This window comes from Lagopus leucura, unplaced genomic scaffold (genome assembly GCF_019238085.1).
Source record: "Lagopus leucura isolate 7727_CA_CO unplaced genomic scaffold, USGS_WTPT01 Super-Scaffold_100027, whole genome shotgun sequence".
NCBI classification, from domain to species: Eukaryota; Metazoa; Chordata; class Aves; order Galliformes; family Phasianidae; genus Lagopus; species Lagopus leucura.
Genome location: NW_024962278.1, coordinates 6,201,900 through 6,219,197, shown reverse-complemented (window position 1 = coordinate 6,219,197; position 17,298 = coordinate 6,201,900). Strand labels below are relative to the sequence as shown.

Here is a 17,298-nt window from a genome sequence, read left to right as displayed (position 1 = left end):
CGAATGGGAAGGCCTATATAAGCATAGGCTGGAAGAGGTCACTTGTTTCAGATAGCAGATAGCAGAGAATTGTGTTGTGGCAACTCTTTGCAATGGTATGATTTCATTTCAACACCTCTACTTAACCTCTGCTGTCAATAAGGAACAGAGCAGAGGGGTAAAATGCAGTGAACGGGTGTCATCACTGGGGTAAATGTGAACCCATGAGAGGTTCTTTAACTTATAACTCTCCTTTCTAACTCTCTCCACTGCAGGACAAGGTCTTTTCTATGGACATTGAACACCCAGCTACCTATGCCTATTGCCTGTGATGGAAGAGCTTGATGTTAATGTGAGGTAGGATGCGTTGTATGGCTCCTGTACCATGTCTCATCCAACCAGTGAGCTGCTATGGTGTGCCTGCAAAGCTGTGGGGTGTTCTTTGCTGTTTGCCTGTAGATTATGGTCTCCGCTTGTGGAGCGGTGCCTGGTTTTGCTCTTTTATTTGTGTAGATGTAAGGTGTGGCTTAGATGAATTTTGGACTTCCTTGCAGTTGGACAGATAAGATCCCATCAAAAACTGCATACTGACACATTTTGGTACTGATCGCTGTGATCCTGGAAAGGCGATGCCAAAAGAAACTGCTCAAGAAGCCTGGATCCTGCCCATGGCTGTCCCTAGGACCTGGGGCTGGCACTGGCTCTGCCATTCTCAGATATGATCTGGGGGTTTTTCTGCAGGACTAGGGTTTGTCTCTTCCCTTTTGACTGGCCAAGCAGACAGTGATGCTGATCAGCATAAATATTGATTCACCATTGTGGGGAGCTGAACTTAATGCCCACCAAGCCCATTTTACACAAGGGTATGAAACATCTGACCAAACCTGGGCTGCTGGCATGGACACAAGAGGAAGCAATATTCCAGTAGTGATGAGAGTTGTGCATTTCCACAGCGTTTCCTCAGAATTAGCTCTAGGAAATATCTTTTTTTGATGTTTCAAGTTTAAAATTTCAGAAACAATTCTTCACCCTTCCCCTGTCTGGGCACTCAGGTGACATGAGAAATGCCTTGGAGGAAATTGCACTGATAGAAATGTATGCAATCTGATCTTCCACAAAACCTTTCCCTAATGAGTTACTGAAAGGAGACCAGGAAGAAATAGTAGAGAAAGGGAAACATGATGTTGCCCTCAAAGAGACCCTGCCATACCATGCTGCCCTCACAGCTTTCTAGCTCTTGGGCTTACCTGTGCCAGCTGCATCCCACTCTCTTCAGTGCACAGAGAGAGATGATACATCTTCAAAGATGATTTCTCTTCTTAATGGATCTCCTCAAAGCATTGTGCTATCAGAGGAACATTCCAGCTCTCATGCACCTACTCAAGCATCAGGAAAGTCACTGGTAACCCAGGTTGCTGCTTTAATGCACACTTAGCAGGGCACGTTGTAACCTGCTAATCAATGCTGAAAAGTAATGTGTTTTACTTAATGAAATGTGTCTTGACTTTTTAATACCAGAAATGTAGTTAAGTGCGTAGGCTACCCCGCTGCTCTGTAAAGGGAATTAAGGTGCTGACACCAGACAATTGTCCCTATGTTTTTTTGTTCCTTTGAAGATGTTAGGAAAAAAGAATCTATTTCTGACAATGATGAAAAAAAATCTCCCCAAATACATTTCCACATTCACAGAGGGAAAATCTCTCAGCTTAGAAACTGAGAGCTCAGAGAGTATCTTACCTTGCTCACGGTTTTTGGTAATGTTCTATTTGCCATTGATGGAGACAGATGCTGTCTTGTACTTGTTTGACTTGTTTGTGTGCTTTGAAAGTTTAGGCTGATATTTCCAACACTCCTTTACAGCATTTCTGCCTCCTTATGGGTGGATTAGTCCTTTGGTGGGTGGAGTGCTGCCATTTGCCTGGAAAACTGCAGCTTAAGTGGAATGTGCTCATTAAACAATGAAAAAACAAAGCTGAATCCTCTTAGATTTAGGCTTTGTAAGTGTCTTTCCTCTTTCTTTCCAGTTGCAATAGTTAAAAGCATGCAGCATAGCACACCATGAGAAGTACTAGGGAGGATGAGGGTTTGCCTGCTGCAGGGATACCTGTCTGCCCTGTCAGCTCACTGCCAAAAATGCCCTCTGAACAGGAGAAGGGTTTTCAGAGGCACTTCCTGAAGAGGCTGAGTTCTGCTGGGAATTAGCAGGTGCCACCAGCTGATCGGCCTGACCCTGGCAGATCTGACAGCATGTTTAGATGCTAAAAGGCAGCATAAGGTGTTCTCAGGGGTCTGATGAATGAAAAACCGTGGCAGGTTGAAAGCTCTTCAGCATAAATATTGATTCACCATTGCCTGGATGTTCTGATCAAACACTGTGGTCAAATCTCACTTTCATTATACTTCAGGTTCAATTTTGGCTGTGGCTGTGTTTGAGCCATGCTGATGCAGTCCTTCATTTCTCATGATTGGTGGCACATGCAGACTTCCTTCTAGGTGTATAATTTAATCTTGCTTCCATCCTTTTCCACGTTGTACATTTTTGGTTTTGAGCACTTCGCTTGTCAGCTACCAGCAAGGAGCTGCTGTTCCTCCTTTACCTCCCCTGATTTCAGCTTTTTTTTGCTGAATGTTTTCTGTTGAAGCCAGGGTTTCATATGTTTGCCATGACTGTGTGAAGCCGTGGTGGGAGCTCTCAGGTCCCCATGGGTCTTGGGGTGCTCCTGTGGAAAATCCTCTGGCAAAGGGAAGCAAAACCTGGGGAGACAGGAGGTCTTTGTCAACCTGAGGACAGCAGCGAGAGGGACAGGTTGGCTTTGTTGGTGCTGAGCCCTGTGGAAGCGGCAGGCTCATCTCCTGCCCTCATGTGTGTTTGGTGCAGTGACCCAGGGGATGCCAAGCTTTCCAGTGGGGAACAGCTTTGCATCTCTCCATCTATCTGAACACTGCAGGCAGATTCAGCTTTACAGATGTTTCCTTTATGTGGAAGAAAATGGTTATGTATTTTACATAGTGTGAAGCTAGGGATATGTTCCTGGCAATTTTTGACATTCTGCAATGGGACTTGTATTTATCACAGAGGGGTGGCAGGCCTCATTTTCTTTAATACTAGAGTTGAAAAATAAATGAGCCTGCAAGTATTTCTATTTATATTTTATGGGATTTTTCAATTTCTTGTGACTTGGTGATTGTTATTGGGAGCATTTATTATATGCAGTAGGTTAATGAGATACTGTCAAGTGGTTTGGAATGAAAACTTGAGCCCCTGAATGAGCTGTAGAGCAGAGAAGAAATATTCTCTTTATTCTCCTCTTTTGAAGCAATTGTGTAAAGGTGTTGGGCACATTCATAAGCAAATGTGAGGTGGCCCTTCCTACTGCCCGGCCCCAGCCCAGCAGCACTGTAGGCTGTTTGCTGCCTGCAGATGCCTCCACCATTAGCCACAGTGGCAAAATCCTCTTCTGCCATCTCAAAGCTGTTGACAGACCACTCTGCGTTTCCTTTGCCAGTGTCAGTGCAAAGACCTGATTGAAAATACTGTGCTAACTTCCTGAAAACTGTTGGCTTAAAGTTTTTAAAAGAGCTTCTGGCACAGGCAGGCTCCAGGGTGGTTTGCAGGAGTGCAGCACATAGGAAAGCTGCAGTTATTGACTAGGGGCAGTCTGAGCACTTCTCAAAATCTGCAAACTGACTTTCACACGTTGGGTGGTGTTTCCATTGGCCAAGCACTCTGCTATTGCGTGCTACATATTCACTGCGTGGCGATGTTTCACACTGCTTTTGAAATATTTCTGCCAGGACTGCAACCCAGGACGCTGTGCTCCGGCCCCATCCCTTAGCACCAGAGCTCCCATTGCTTTCCAGGTCCCTAACTGGGAGGAGAGAAGCAGATGATGGGCTCTTCTCACACTCATGGTCAAGGACAGGGAAGTCTCTGCTGTTTGAATGGATGCTTGTGAGAGCTGGTCAGAGCTGGTCTGTGTTGCTCATGCTGTATGGAAGAGTTTTTGCTTCCCCAAGTGCCAGGCAAAGGCTGATATGCTCTTGAGAAATAAATTTGTGGGGATAACATTACTAGAAAGTTCAGTGCAAGCAAATAGCTTTTTATATAATCCTTTTTATTGCTGCTGTTGGTGAAGGCAGACTCCTTTTGCTAAATTAACTTTGGAGAAACAATATATTATTTGAGTTTGCCACAACAGTAATTGCTTTTTATTTTTAAGCTTAGCCCCCAAAACAACTGAATTTTAGATTGATGTTAATTGCTTCTGAACTTGGTTTTTTCAGCTTTAGTTCTCTGCTTGCTGAAGGTATTTTTGTGGATATTTTTGTGGCTTGAAGTATTTTGAAAAAGGCAGAGCCCTCCAGCAGAACTGTGGGGTTCATTAATCTTGTCTTGACTTTGAGAAATGAGAAGCAAGGTGAAGGAAGAAGGAATCAAATTGGTTGAATTAGTTGTGTTTGGAAACAAAGAAAATACTGCATTATTTAACCCAGCTGCTATTCCCAAAGCCCTCATACACAGGGACAGTGAGCACCAGGTATTTCTGAACACAGCTGATCTTCCGACTTGAGATATTCTATGATTCTGTTCTGAGTCTCCATTCTGAAGCCTTCTCTTCTGACCCAGCAGGCTCCTTCCTGCCCCACCTATGGGAGCAGGGCTGCTGGTGACCAGCTGTGATGTGGGTTTGTTGCCTAAAGCTGGTACGGGCAGGGGCTTCTCTGTGGAGAGGGGCAGAGGAAGCTGGGGCTGCAAGCAGAGGTGGATGTCTTTGGGAGTGGGCTGTGCCAAGAGGCTGGGACGAAAAGAACATTTCATTTGCGATTCTAGAGAGCAGAAAGCTTTTAGAAGAGAGCCTGTGTGCTAAGTGCCCTGGCATTCGTAGAAAGCAAGGAACTTAGGATGCCCCAAGTGGACTGCTTGTGTTTATTCTCATATATACACAAGGTCTTTTCAAAACCTTTCCAGCTTCTACACTTCAAGCCATTAAATCAGTGTTTATTTCAAGGCCTCTGATCATGTTTCAGTCTATGTGAGAAACACCAGGCTAAAATGTCACTTAATAGGCCAGAATTAACTTCAAGCACTCTTCTCTTCTTAGTTGCCTCTCTAGGGGAAGACCAGCTCTCATCCCTGTGATACCACTGCATGCGTCCATGCTGTTCCATGGAGACAGACTTACAGACTGAGCAGACTTTTTGCAGAGAGCCCCTTTCCCTTTTTGCATCCCCCAAAGGGGACTGGTGATCAGCAGAGCACCAGAAATGTTCAGTAGCCAAAGAAGCCCTGAGCAAGCCCTCTGTGCTGAACTCTCCCATGCAGCCACTCAGCAGGAGCAACAGCCGTTACCAGCCCGGGCACTTTCCTTATTGTTGAACTTCTTTCCTCAGTTTCTAGGGAAACACTTTATAGCACTGTATGTATCAGAATGTCTTTCCAAACACCTCCGCCAACACTTAATTAATGGAATTTTTAAACCCAGCTCTAGCTTCTGCAAATCAATAGCATGCTCCTGAATGGCAGCTGTGGAGCAAGGAGATGGATCTGCTCCATGCAGTTTTTAGAGGGTGCAGAGGGGCTGTGTATGCTGAGCCCCTCACGGGGTAAGGATGTAATGCATAGTTGGGATGTTCCTCTGCATGAGGCTGGCAAAACTCCATCTGTCTGCAGCTTTGGGTCTTCTGGAACCAGCTGTTCTCAAGGTCATGTTCCCAAGGAACCTGGGGCAGGGCTCTTAAGGCCGGGCTGCTGCCAAACCTGAGCTATATGAGAGGCAGAAATTGAATGGCTTTTGATCTCCTTTTAGTTAAAATTCCCCGAGTGACTTCAGGAAAAGTGGCAGAAGACAGTCCCCAGGTCCGGGGCAGATATCTCTGCCATCTTGGGGATCGGGTGCTGTGAGCTACAGTGAGCTGTTACTTCAGATCCCTGCTGCAGAAGGAGCCAGTCATGTCTTTGGAAAGGGTGTTTATAGTGTCTCAGATGGGAAGGATATACTATATCAAAACATATTTAGTGCTTTGTTCCCAGCCATGAAATTAGGGCCTGCTATGGGGTGGTATCAGTGACCGTTGATAGACTATCACCTTGGAGCAGAGTGCATTTCCTGTGCAGATAAGACCAGTACTCCAGTTCTTACTAAGGGCACTCTTTACACTATTTATTTTGTTCTTATGTGCAGTGGTGATGAATCACCAGTTCCGTGCTTGGCAAACTGTCACAGGTCTGAACCTCCATCACGATCTGAACTGTCTTGCCCTGTCTGTTAACCAAGGACTTGCCATCACATCTCCTCTGACTTCCCAGTGTCAGATCCTGATTAAATGAGACTGCTGTCTGAACACAAGCTTTGGCACTTGATGGACATGACTGTGGAGCTGAAGCTTTCAGGGAGTACTGGGCTGTGTGAGCAAAAACCAAATAACTGAAGGCCAAACTGCTCCACTTCTGAGCACAGCAATGGGAGATGCTTGGTCTGCCTGTTGCAGATGACTGCAGTTGATCCAGTTTTACTCCCTTCTCAGCCAGTTAAAGCTTAGTGTGGCCTTATGAAAGTCAAGACCTTCCTGGGATGTGGTGCTTGGACAACAGGAAGAATTTGATCTTGTGTGTCAGATGCTTCTCTATTTCTCACATCTGAGGAATGGTAAATCTTGCAATTTAAAAATAAACAAGATTCCTTTGCAGAAAAGCCCTTAAGAATGTGATCTCAGCACTCTGCAGTCATGCTGAGGACAGGAGCCAGGTTTCCAGCTCCATGCTGGAATACCAATTGTAAATAAACCAGCAGCTGATCTTTTAACTGCACTTTGGCATTGTTGTAACCTCAGAGAGGAGTAAGGGAGAAAGGAAAGAGCTCTGATTGCTACTGGTGAGGCATGGGGAGGGCAGGGTGCTTTGAAATAGCTGGCTATCCATCTGTTCATGGATCAGAGTGCAGGAATGGGATTGAACCAAGCCGGGCCTTTCTCTTCCCCGGGCACATGAGCTTGTGCCAATATGAGAAAAATGAAAGCTAGTCTTAGCTGATATTCAGTCCTATCTGCTCTTCTGTCACTTCTCATTTAGCGGGTGATTACAGCTCATCCCTGTCTGTACAGACACAGACACCTTTCTTGCTTTTCCATTGCCCCAGTGTTAATACACCAGATATCTGTTTGTTCTTTGGCTGTATGAGTTTCACAGCCCACCTTCCCCATTGCAATATTGGGTCACTGCCACAGAATGGCACTGGATGGATGTAAAGCAGACTCCAGTGTTTGGTGTGTCCTGGTAACTCTGAGCTCTTTTAAAAGCCAGTTCCAGGAGTCCAATGGGTGTAAACACATTACTCACCACATCCCCAGTTCCTTAGCCTGATCTCCCATTTGGCTTTTAGAGTCCGGCTGATGTTTTTTCTATCTTCTTATCTTCAGATTTATATCTATTGACATTTAGTTTCTGTTCAAATTTGTTTTAAAGGCCAGGACCTGAGAACACAAAGGCTACTTATTTCCAAAGCTTTATTTCCACAGTGAGATCATGGGGCCATGGTGATGGGCCAGCTCATCACTCACTGTCAGTAGATTAGCCTGGAGACCTGTTCAGGGCTAACTCTTCTCATGAACTTCGAGGACTTCTCTGGAAACAGGCTCTCTTTCTACTCATTAGGGAGTCAAATAGGACAATAAAAAAAATGCAAGGAGAAAATAGGCAGGAATTACATGGTTCATGTTGACTTGATCAAGAAGTCTTCAGTACTGATGATAGCTCTGAGCGGTGGGAAAACTGACCACAAACTGTTTGATATTATCTGCATAGCTTCAGACAGAGTCTTGGGTATTTGGAGGACTTATGCAAGCAGAGGATGACACAAGAGTGCAGACAGATTTTGAGTTTCCCTGTGAAAAGGAAATAGTGGGAGGGATGCAAGGACTGTTTCTTTTCCAGTCTCCACCACAGAAGTTTCTTTGGGACTCATGCATCAGGATATCCACGTCCTCTTTGCTGGTAGAGATCCTTGGAAAATTAACTGATTGCCTTACTTCCTTGGGATGAAACTGCTGTTGTGGTATTCTGCATTGTGCTAAAGTGGAGGAACATACTTGTTCTCCATTCCCAAACAGCTGGGATAGATTTGGCCATTATTTGCAATTTCCATTGTTATGGGCCATAATGGGGGTGTGATTCTCAGGAAGGGCTGGCAGCTACAATGAAACATGATTTTTTTTTGTTCCTTGCAGTTCAGCTACTGCTCAGTATGCTTTCCTGAGCCCAACACAGTGGGTCTAGTCCAGTACAGTGTTCTTGTATTGTTTGTACTTTTCCCTGTAAGCCACACACGCTCAGAGCCCTTGTTGCTGCCATTTCCTTTCAGCAGTGTGAGGATCTGTTTAGAACTGCTCACAGTGACATGTTGTGGAACACAGGTTTCCACTGGAGCTAAGGGCTATAAACTGATGTGGCTATTAGTGTCGCTCAGCTACTGAAATGAGTAAGAAAGTTCACAGGACCAAAAAAACGAATTCCAAAACATAACATAACCTTCTGTACTGACCCTCAGTGAAAGTGCTCTCCAGAAACATCACTATATTAAGAGTTTTGTGACTATTAAGTTGCCAACCACTCTGCAGCCCCCTCAGACGAGAGTTTAAGAGATGAGAGCATCTTCCCTAGCAGCCCCTGGCAGAGCAGTTTGGCTGCTCAGTGCTGGTAGGGATCTGCAGACCCTGGGTTGGGATCCAGTTTCTCTGTTCTGACATGGCAAAATTGCCCGCAAAAAATGAATGCTTGCTAGTTGCTTGTTATCTTTTTTGAGCTCTATGCCTCTTTTCTGGCTGGTCCAGTGGTACTTGAGAACTATGCTGTGGTATCATTATCTAGGTGTATCTAAGAAGCTGAGTGCAGCCAATCTCTTTCTCCTCCATTTGCCTCAAAACTTTACATATCTGGTCATATGCAATACAACCAACATGCAGATTCTTCAACTTCCACAGGACTTTAAACCCTCATGTGGTTCCTGTGTTTCCATTCTACTTTATCAAATTTCAGCCCTCCGGACCTTTGCTCATTTCTTTCTTTGGCCTCTACACGTTAGGTTTTGTAAGTGTGCAGTTAGCAACCTGAAGCAAATTAGTAGAATCGGATTGCTTTTTCTCTGCTCTGTGCTGCTTGCCCAGGTGGACATCTTCAAATGTTTTATTTGAAGTGAGAAAGCTGATGGGGATTTGTGGAGAATATTCAGAATGTGTACTTTTCTGGGGACATAGAAGGAGATTTAAATGAAACAAGAGATCAAAGTGCTTTGTTCTCAGTTCAAGGACTTTACACATCCTTTGCTTAGCTATCTGGAGCCTAAAAGCAAAAGTGAGATTCATACAAAGTGAGTAGATGGATGTATGCTCTAGGGGTGGAAGGTTTCAGGCTGCCTCCTCTGGAATCAGCATTACTGAACTCCAGTGCTTGTAGTGCAGCTCACGCTGACAGCAGAGCAATGGTGTCTTAAGGATGACTTTCATCAAGACTGGCTGATCTGCTCTGTCTTGGGGTACTGCTGACTGGTTGAGTAATTCAGAAACTGTAGTACTGGTGAAGGGATTGGAGGAAGAAGGCAATCGTTCAGCTAGGTATTTCAAGGAACACGCACCATAGAAGGTGAATAAATGAACTGCACCATGCTGGGCCTTCACAAAGCTCATTGGGACACTGTCACATGCTGTCTTCAAAGGAAAGAACTTCCTGCTATTGTTTTCAGTGAATGAGCAAGCTGATTTCCACGTGGCTGAGAGCCACGAGGGGTGTTGAGGACATTCTCAAATGAAATATATTCCAGAAATCAATGTATGTATTATCTCATCTGTGCCAAGACTTACATTAGCAGGGTTGACAGCAAAAAACTCTCTTGTTTCTCTAGATTCTTGAAACTGGGAAGCTGTCCAGGAAATATTAGAAGCTAGACAGCCAATAGCTGTATTTCACTTTTATTGTTCAAGGTGTAAACAAACAGGGAGAAAAGTACACAGCCTGGATATTTTCATGTACAGCCTGATGCCAGGACTCTCCCACTGGCTTAACTGAATGCCTCTCATTGAACAGTATTTCCCTGAGTGCAGATATTGCTTACAAGAGTAGAGGGAGAATTTTCATGCTTTTTAATCTGAAAGTTTTGCAATTTGCACACTCTCAGCAAAGATGGGAGCAAAGGTTTTTCCCGGTCTGAAAATGCAAACTCTAAATGCTGATAAATACTAAGAACTGCTGTTATGGGGTTTCGAGAGTTATCTTTGGGAAACACATGTGTGTGGATGGAGCAGGACTCCCTTTTTCAATTTAATGGCAGAAGCAATAAAAAGCCGAGCAAACAAATGCTTTTAGCCCAGGAGCAGCAGCTCATCCTTGCGAGCTGTGCTCGCTCAGTCTCAGCACGCCCTGCTATTGCAGCCGGTCACTGCAAGAAGTGTCGCACAGATTTCTGTGAGCATGTGAAATGTGGACACTCAGTGTAGTTAATGTGAGCCGAAATTGGATTACTGAGCTCTCTCCCATGCTAGAGGAGGTATGACCACATCACTAACACAGACTGTACAACAAAAGCCATGTTTATTTTTGTCCTTCTTTCATCATCTCCTGTTCCCTGTTCATCTGACGCACATTGTTTGGAAGGTGCATCAGTCTTCCTTCTGAGGAACAATTCCAATTGCAAACTGATCAAGAAATTTCTGATCAAAGGTGTGTTTGATCTTTGGTTTTATTCAGCATTTTCAAAGGAGAATGATTGTTACAACATCTCTACTGCACTTCATAGTGTGCTTAAGTTCCTGCTTGTCCCTAAACCAGAGACTTGCTTTTTCCTAGTTGCAGAGTGTTTGCTAACCTCATTATGATAAGCAGACCCCACATATTCAAACAGCATTATTATGTGTATGTGGAAATAAAAAGGGAATAGTCAGTGTTTGAAGGGGACATTGGGAGTTAAATGGGAAAAGTTGGAACAGAATGTAAGGAGAACAAGTGCTGGGGTCCAATGATTGCTCGTGTTTGTGCAGTGCTTTGCACAGGAGATGGCTTATGGTATTTGTCAGTAGATCACAAGCAGCAGTGGCAGCAGCTGTCCTTCCTCCATGCAAACACCACGATCTTAATCTAGTGCTAATTTCGTAAGTTAATTTTAGCTTATATTTTAGGTGACAGCCTAATGGCTTTTAAGGATTATACCTACATGCATCAGCCTCGTGGCAATATCCTCTCATATGTGGGTGTAAATTATGTAATGCTTGATCTGCTGATTGAGAAGGAGCTGAGCCAGGATTTTTGTCCTTCATTTTATGTGGAATAGCAATGGCTGTGGCTGTGTGCTGCCAGCTGGGCTGCCCTGTCAGGGCTGAGGCCATCAAGGTGCAGGCAGCACCCTGGCGGCGTTACGGTTTGTTTCCTAGCTCAGCAATGTTTCCACGCAACGTTACAAGTTTTTCATGCTGCCCAGATCTCAGACCTTCCTCTGTATGCAGATGATGATAAAGGATTGCATTGCTCAGAGTCAGTTTTCAGTCCCAGGCTGGTCATCCAGGGAAGGCAGGCCAAGGCAAACTGAAGTGATTGCATGGACCGTCAGGAAGCTCCTTTCCTCTGGGGTTGTTACTTGGGACCCCTGTGCCTGCAATGCATGGTGCCATCCCACAGCACCCAGGCAGCCCAGTGCACACCTGCTCCCAAGCACAGCACTCCTGGCACGCACCTGATTGACTGCACAGCCCACACGTAGCGGTGTTTAAAACACTGAAATAGCCTGTCTTCCTCCCTTCATCTTGACAGTTGATTTTAATCAGTGTTATCAACTGTTTGAAGCACTGAATCCTCTGAAGTGCTCTTGCAGGAGATGCTGCGTGAAGCGGAGGTGTGGTACCAGTGATGTGCACAGGAGCTTTGTCCAAGAGGAGGTGACTTGAAGCCCTTGTTTTGCAGCTCATGGCTCATGGTCCTTCTTGGCTTGCTGCTGTCTGCAATAGGGTACAGCTTAATTCCCACACTATAGTGAAAGCAAGTTTGTTTGCACAACTTTTCTGAGGTTCAGCATGAAAGGAAAAGCCTTTATTATGCCTTCCTGCCCACCCCAGTGCTGCCGTGTCCTTTGTTAAAAAAATAAGTTATTTTGATACCTGGATTGCTGTTTATTTGTGGCTTTTCATTACTTTAATTAATTTCAATCTGTTTCTAAAACAGAAGTGAAATACATCATTGATTTTGCTGGGTGTGGACTTGCCATATGCACAGTCTGAAGTGAAGGCAGCGATTTGCAATGCATTAAGAGAAATTATATGCTACTAGTACATTAACACTGATTTCTGATTAATATTTTTAGGTGGCAGTAGAAAAGAATACGGTAACAGCAGGAAAGCCATAGATCAAATAATGTCTTCCCTCTTGTCATGCTTCTGTGCTGAGACGTATTGTTAGGTTTACTCATATAATAACATATTCTGATTTTTAAGTGTTTAACAATCAGCCTCTGCTTTTATGCCTAGGAATAACCAGGGGAGTAGGGAAGAGGAGAGGCAAATAACTGCTTACTTGTGGTGAAAGGCCTGCATGAAATCTCCTGTCACCTGGAGTTACAGAGTGAGAAGCCATTGCTTGGCTGCAGTTAGCAGACGGGCTCCTCCAGTATTCCCCACTTTCCTTGAGGCCACTACTAAATCGAGGAGCAAGCTCTGGTCTATGGGAACCTGGTAATGCTCACAGCTGTGGGCTCTGACTCAATTACACAAGCAGTTTTGCTGTGAGGTGCTCAGGAGGTGCCCAGCTGCCTCCAGGAGATGCTACATGTCACCTCTGTGGGCAGAGTCATTCTCTTGTGGTCAGGAAATGGCTCTCTGGCCACTCAGGCTCTGTGCATCATCTCCTCTGCCCCAGAAGAGCAGTCCTGTTTATCCCCCCCGGCTCTTTTTTCTGTCTCCTTCATCATATGATGTCTGCAGTGCCCAAGGTGCTCTCTGCTGTTCATTGGTCATTTTATCCCTCTACAGTTGTGGGGAAGTTGAGCTGTGACCTGTAACAGAAACCAGAGAGGTGATGTACACAGCCATACCGACAGGGCTGATCTGTTGCTTAATTGCTGCATAAAACATGCAGAAGCACTTGAGGTCAGTTAGAAAAGGTGGGGTGTTGGCAGGAAAGTAGAATTTGAGCTTGAAAAAAAATAATTACACCATTTTTAAAATATTAACAACTACTCAGAAGAGGTTTTTACATATATTCACGGGGGTTTTAAGCATTCATTCCATGTTAGTATTGCTAAGTGATTCTATATTCCTTTTCTTAAGCGATTTCTGCATTCCTACTAACCAACAATCATTTTGTCTGAATCTCATTTCCCTGTAATAGCAAACCCATCAATCTCTGCCTTATTAAACAGAAGCGTGCTTGCGCTCAAATTTGATCAAAGAAGTTAAGCAAACCATTGATTTTAATTTACAGCAATATCCACTTCTTCCATTATTAACAGATTCAAATTACGGAGACTGAATAATTAACAAATCTTCCCACTTGATGATGGATCAAAAAGCAGATGAGCAAAAACATCTTCCAGAGAAATGCCCTTCCTTCACCCCAAGCACTGTGCACGCTATTTAACACTCCCCAGGGGAGCAACACCACAGGCCATGGGAGAAATGCTTTCTGTAGAGACCTCCCAAGTGCTTCTGAAACTGTTGTCACAGCAAATGCTCCGTGGACATGTGTGCCAGTGCCTGTTTCTGACCTAATCCAAGAGGTAGATTGGATACCAGAGAAAATTTCTTCTGCAGCAGAGTGCAAAGGGAAAGTTTTGGAGCAGGTGAACCCAGCAGGTTCCAGCTGAACCCACAAGCAGGGCTCACAGTGACTCTCCCATCTGTAGACACTGCAGGGTGCAGGGAGAGACAAGGTTCTCAGATAACACGGAGATGAGAATTGTGTGGGAAAAGCAGAATGGTGAGCAAAGCTAGATAAGACGGAATATAAATCAAGCCCTCTGCCTGGCTCTGTACAAACATCATCATTCTCCCTACTGCCATGCCAGCGTATGTGTGCTGCCACGCTCTGGGTGAAGGAACACCTTTTGTGAGGAGCCATCCCGTGCAGTGTGACATTTCATTTCACAGATGTAGCCATGGAGTTTGCCTATTGTGAGGGCTCAATTTAGGCAGGCACAATTACAGCTCCTGGAGGTGCCTTTGATCCCAGCGCCCCTATTGTGCCTGAGCTTTTCATCTGCCCCATACCCAGCTAGCTGGCCTGTGGCTGAGACCTGCCTTTGAAGTTGTTTCTTTTTCCTTTTCCCTTTAATTTTTGTGGTGTCTGCTCCTGCTGATGAGCATATTAATGAAGGTTCTGGACATCAGCTTTGCTCACTATACTGATGCTGGCAAATGTCTGTCCTTCCCCAGCTATACAACCTCTGTCTACACAGTTAACATGTGTTCCAGCAAGGAATCACCTTGTGGATCCCAACAGGCACCATGCACATGAGCTATAGCACCAGCTACAAGATGCTCATTCTCCAAAGCACTTGACTGCAGTGTAGATCTGTCTGTTAGCAGCTCCCAGCCTTCCAAAATCTCCAACACTTCAGAGGGAGAGGAAATATTTCAGATCAGATTGACATGGAGAGGAACAGGAAAGTGATTTCTAGCTTCCTTCTAGGGGAAAGGAATGATGTCCTTCTGTAGAGCCATTCATGTTGCTAGTGACCAGTTCTGTAGAGCAGCTTGGGCTAAGGAGCTGGATGCCTATTACCTTTATTTTTGAGGGAGCCTATGTATGCAACTTGGGATGATTGAAAAGCACAGAAACTGATTCCATGTGCCTGATTTTGCATTTAGCACACTGCTGCTAGATAAAGGAAAGCTGCCCAGAGACTGTATTCCCCATACACTGAGAATTCAACAGTCAGACCAGAGGACTTCACCAAGAGCCATTTGACACAAAGCCATTATGACACAGACATTTACAGTGTGAAAGAAGGAAGTACTGCTATATGCAGGTAGACATTTCATTTCCTACAGGCCACTGTCAAAGACAGCATGATGGATGAGGCAGAGTCTTCGGGCAGATGGGTTTTTCTTCCATCAGATGGGAGGAGGTGTGGCTGGATCAATGGAAGCAAATTGCAGGCAGCAATTACAAGAGCTGCAGTGACAAAACCCACTCATTTCAAGAGTTGTCCAAGAAATGATGACCCAGGGCAGCCAGAACACAAAAAAAGCTGGGAAACCCACACTTAGTTCTGACAGAGCCTTATCAACATTTCTTCCAGCATTTGCCCAGAGCTACCAGCTGCTCAGAAAGCTTCTTAGAGCCTTAACTGCCCTCTTTGAGTTGTATTAAGTCCAGTAGGCATCTCCTTCTAATTAAGAGCAAACTTTTTCAGATGCTTTTTCAGAATAAAACACACTCTTGACTTTGCCCTTCTCTTATCTTAGCATCTATAATTAACTCGCACAGAAGTGCCTTACTGAATGTGAATCTATGACTACACCTGAGCGTCAGCACAACCCTGCAACTTTCCTCCACTAAGCAGGGCTGAGTTGTCTGACATTAGTTCTGAAAACCATTGGGGCAGAAGGAGCAGTCATTGCCTTGGCCACCTGGGCTGGGACCATTCACCTAAGACAGGACAAATCCTGCTACCTTATTGGGAACCCTCTGCATGAGCACCCATACCTCTCTGGCCATCCACAGGTAACCCAAAAATCCACATCCAGACGCACATGGGGCTGGCAGTGCTCAGGAATATTTTGCTCCAAAACTCTGCAAGGAGGCGGGATACAGCCATCTGCCAATGCTATGTGACATTTGTCAAACTCCTGGTTTTAATTCATGAGATTATTGTAAATTAAAAGCTGTGTGTGCTCTCATGGGTGAGAAACCTGTACTTGACATAAGGACATAGATTTACAAAGCTAGAATGTGCAACTGCCTTGGACTCTTTCTTATTATAGCCAGATCAGTGCTGCATGGATCAGTCCAGCACTGAATGCTTCCTTTCTTTTTCCTTATTTGCTCATGCACACCCTCACCCATCTGGATGGATCTACACGCAGTGACGTATTTCCTTGTAAAAGTGAAAACTCCAGGCATTCCTAGGACAGTGTTCATACAGACTGCGAGTCTGAAACTTCAGCAGGCTGTGATCTGACCCAGCAGTGCAACCAGCAGCAAGCAAAGGAGTCAGACTCAGAGTAGTGCTAGGGACAGAGGCTGTGATGAACAGGATGCTTCACAGTGCAGGTGACCTGAAGTTGGCCATAAGAAACCTATTAAGATGGTACAGGCACTGGAGATGAGATTGCAGCAGAGCTTCTAATCCTTTTTAGCTTTGCCAAAAATCAAGAGAACTCAGTGAGATAGACTGTAAAAGTCTGGGTTGTATTTAGTAAATAAAACATGACCCCAGAGGAAATCAAATGAAGACAGAATAACCATTCAGTTTTTCAATTACCTGAGCAATCTCACTGCATTAATCCCAGGTAGCAAATGCCAGCTCTGTACTCAATGAAGAAATCTCCCTGCTGAATCAGTGTTGAGTCCTGCTCTTAATGCCATCTTACTTCCAGCCCCACGTGATGCCGTGAGCAGTTACCCCTTCTCACTGCTGTGATGTACTGTGGAAGGACACAAGTGCACGGTTGAGGTGCCTTTGGTTCTGGATACATTAGTAGAAATAGCCTAAAAGAAAAAAATGGCTCAACAACTTCGTAATAATTGATTTTGGGAGAAACTGAATGCTGTTCATTGCACGCTGTTTGCTGCCCTCCTGTTTTGCAGGCTCCTAAACAGAGAACAGTAGTAAAATGTTTAACAAGATAGTTGTAGAAATGCAGACTTCAAATATTCCCAATGTTGTGTTGGCACATTATTCTTTAGAATCATGGAATCACTCAGGTTGGAAAAGACCTTTGAAGAACATTGAGTCCAACTATGACCTAACCATACTACCCTAACGAACAACCCTCCACTTAATCATGTCCCTGAGTACCACATCCAAATGGTTTTTATATGCATCCAGATGGCAACTCTACCACCTCCCTGGGGAGCCTATTCCAGTGCTTAACAACCCTTTCTGTAAAGAAGTGCTTCCTAATGTTCAACCTAAACTTAACCTGGCCCAACTTTCTTTTCACTAAAAGAAAGAAATTGTTTTCAGGGTAGGAAGACTGCGCACCTCCTTTTAATAAATGTGTTTTCTTTTCCCTAATGCTGGAACAGTTCCTAAATAAAGGAAAAAAATGCCATGCTGCCTCTTGTTCTGCAGGTGGTCACCTGCAGCCCTCTGCTCTGCAGTCCCAGGCTCTGATGCGTCT

General features: G+C 44.7%; 1 protein-coding gene and 1 long non-coding RNA gene across 2 annotated transcripts in view; one reads left to right on the top strand and one right to left on the bottom strand.

The window, feature by feature from the left end:
• HTR4 (5-hydroxytryptamine receptor 4) overlaps nucleotides 1–17,298 on the top strand; it is a 98,192-nt gene that overhangs the window by 26,806 nt on the left and 54,088 nt on the right. Inside the window, exon 2 of the mRNA XM_042880762.1 lies at nucleotides 255–336. Within this exon, the coding sequence (XP_042736696.1) occupies nucleotides 311–336 (26 nt within the window). The 5' untranslated portion in view covers nucleotides 255–310. The remainder of the gene's footprint in view (nucleotides 1–254; nucleotides 337–17,298) is intronic.
• Nucleotides 12,935–17,298, bottom strand: part of LOC122185190 — a 4,872-nt gene continuing 508 nt past the window's right edge. The window contains exons 2-3 of the long non-coding RNA XR_006180776.1: nucleotides 16,437–16,599; nucleotides 12,935–13,004 (exon numbers count right to left, since the gene is read on the bottom strand). This is a non-coding gene — a long non-coding RNA (uncharacterized LOC122185190). The remainder of the gene's footprint in view (nucleotides 13,005–16,436; nucleotides 16,600–17,298) is intronic.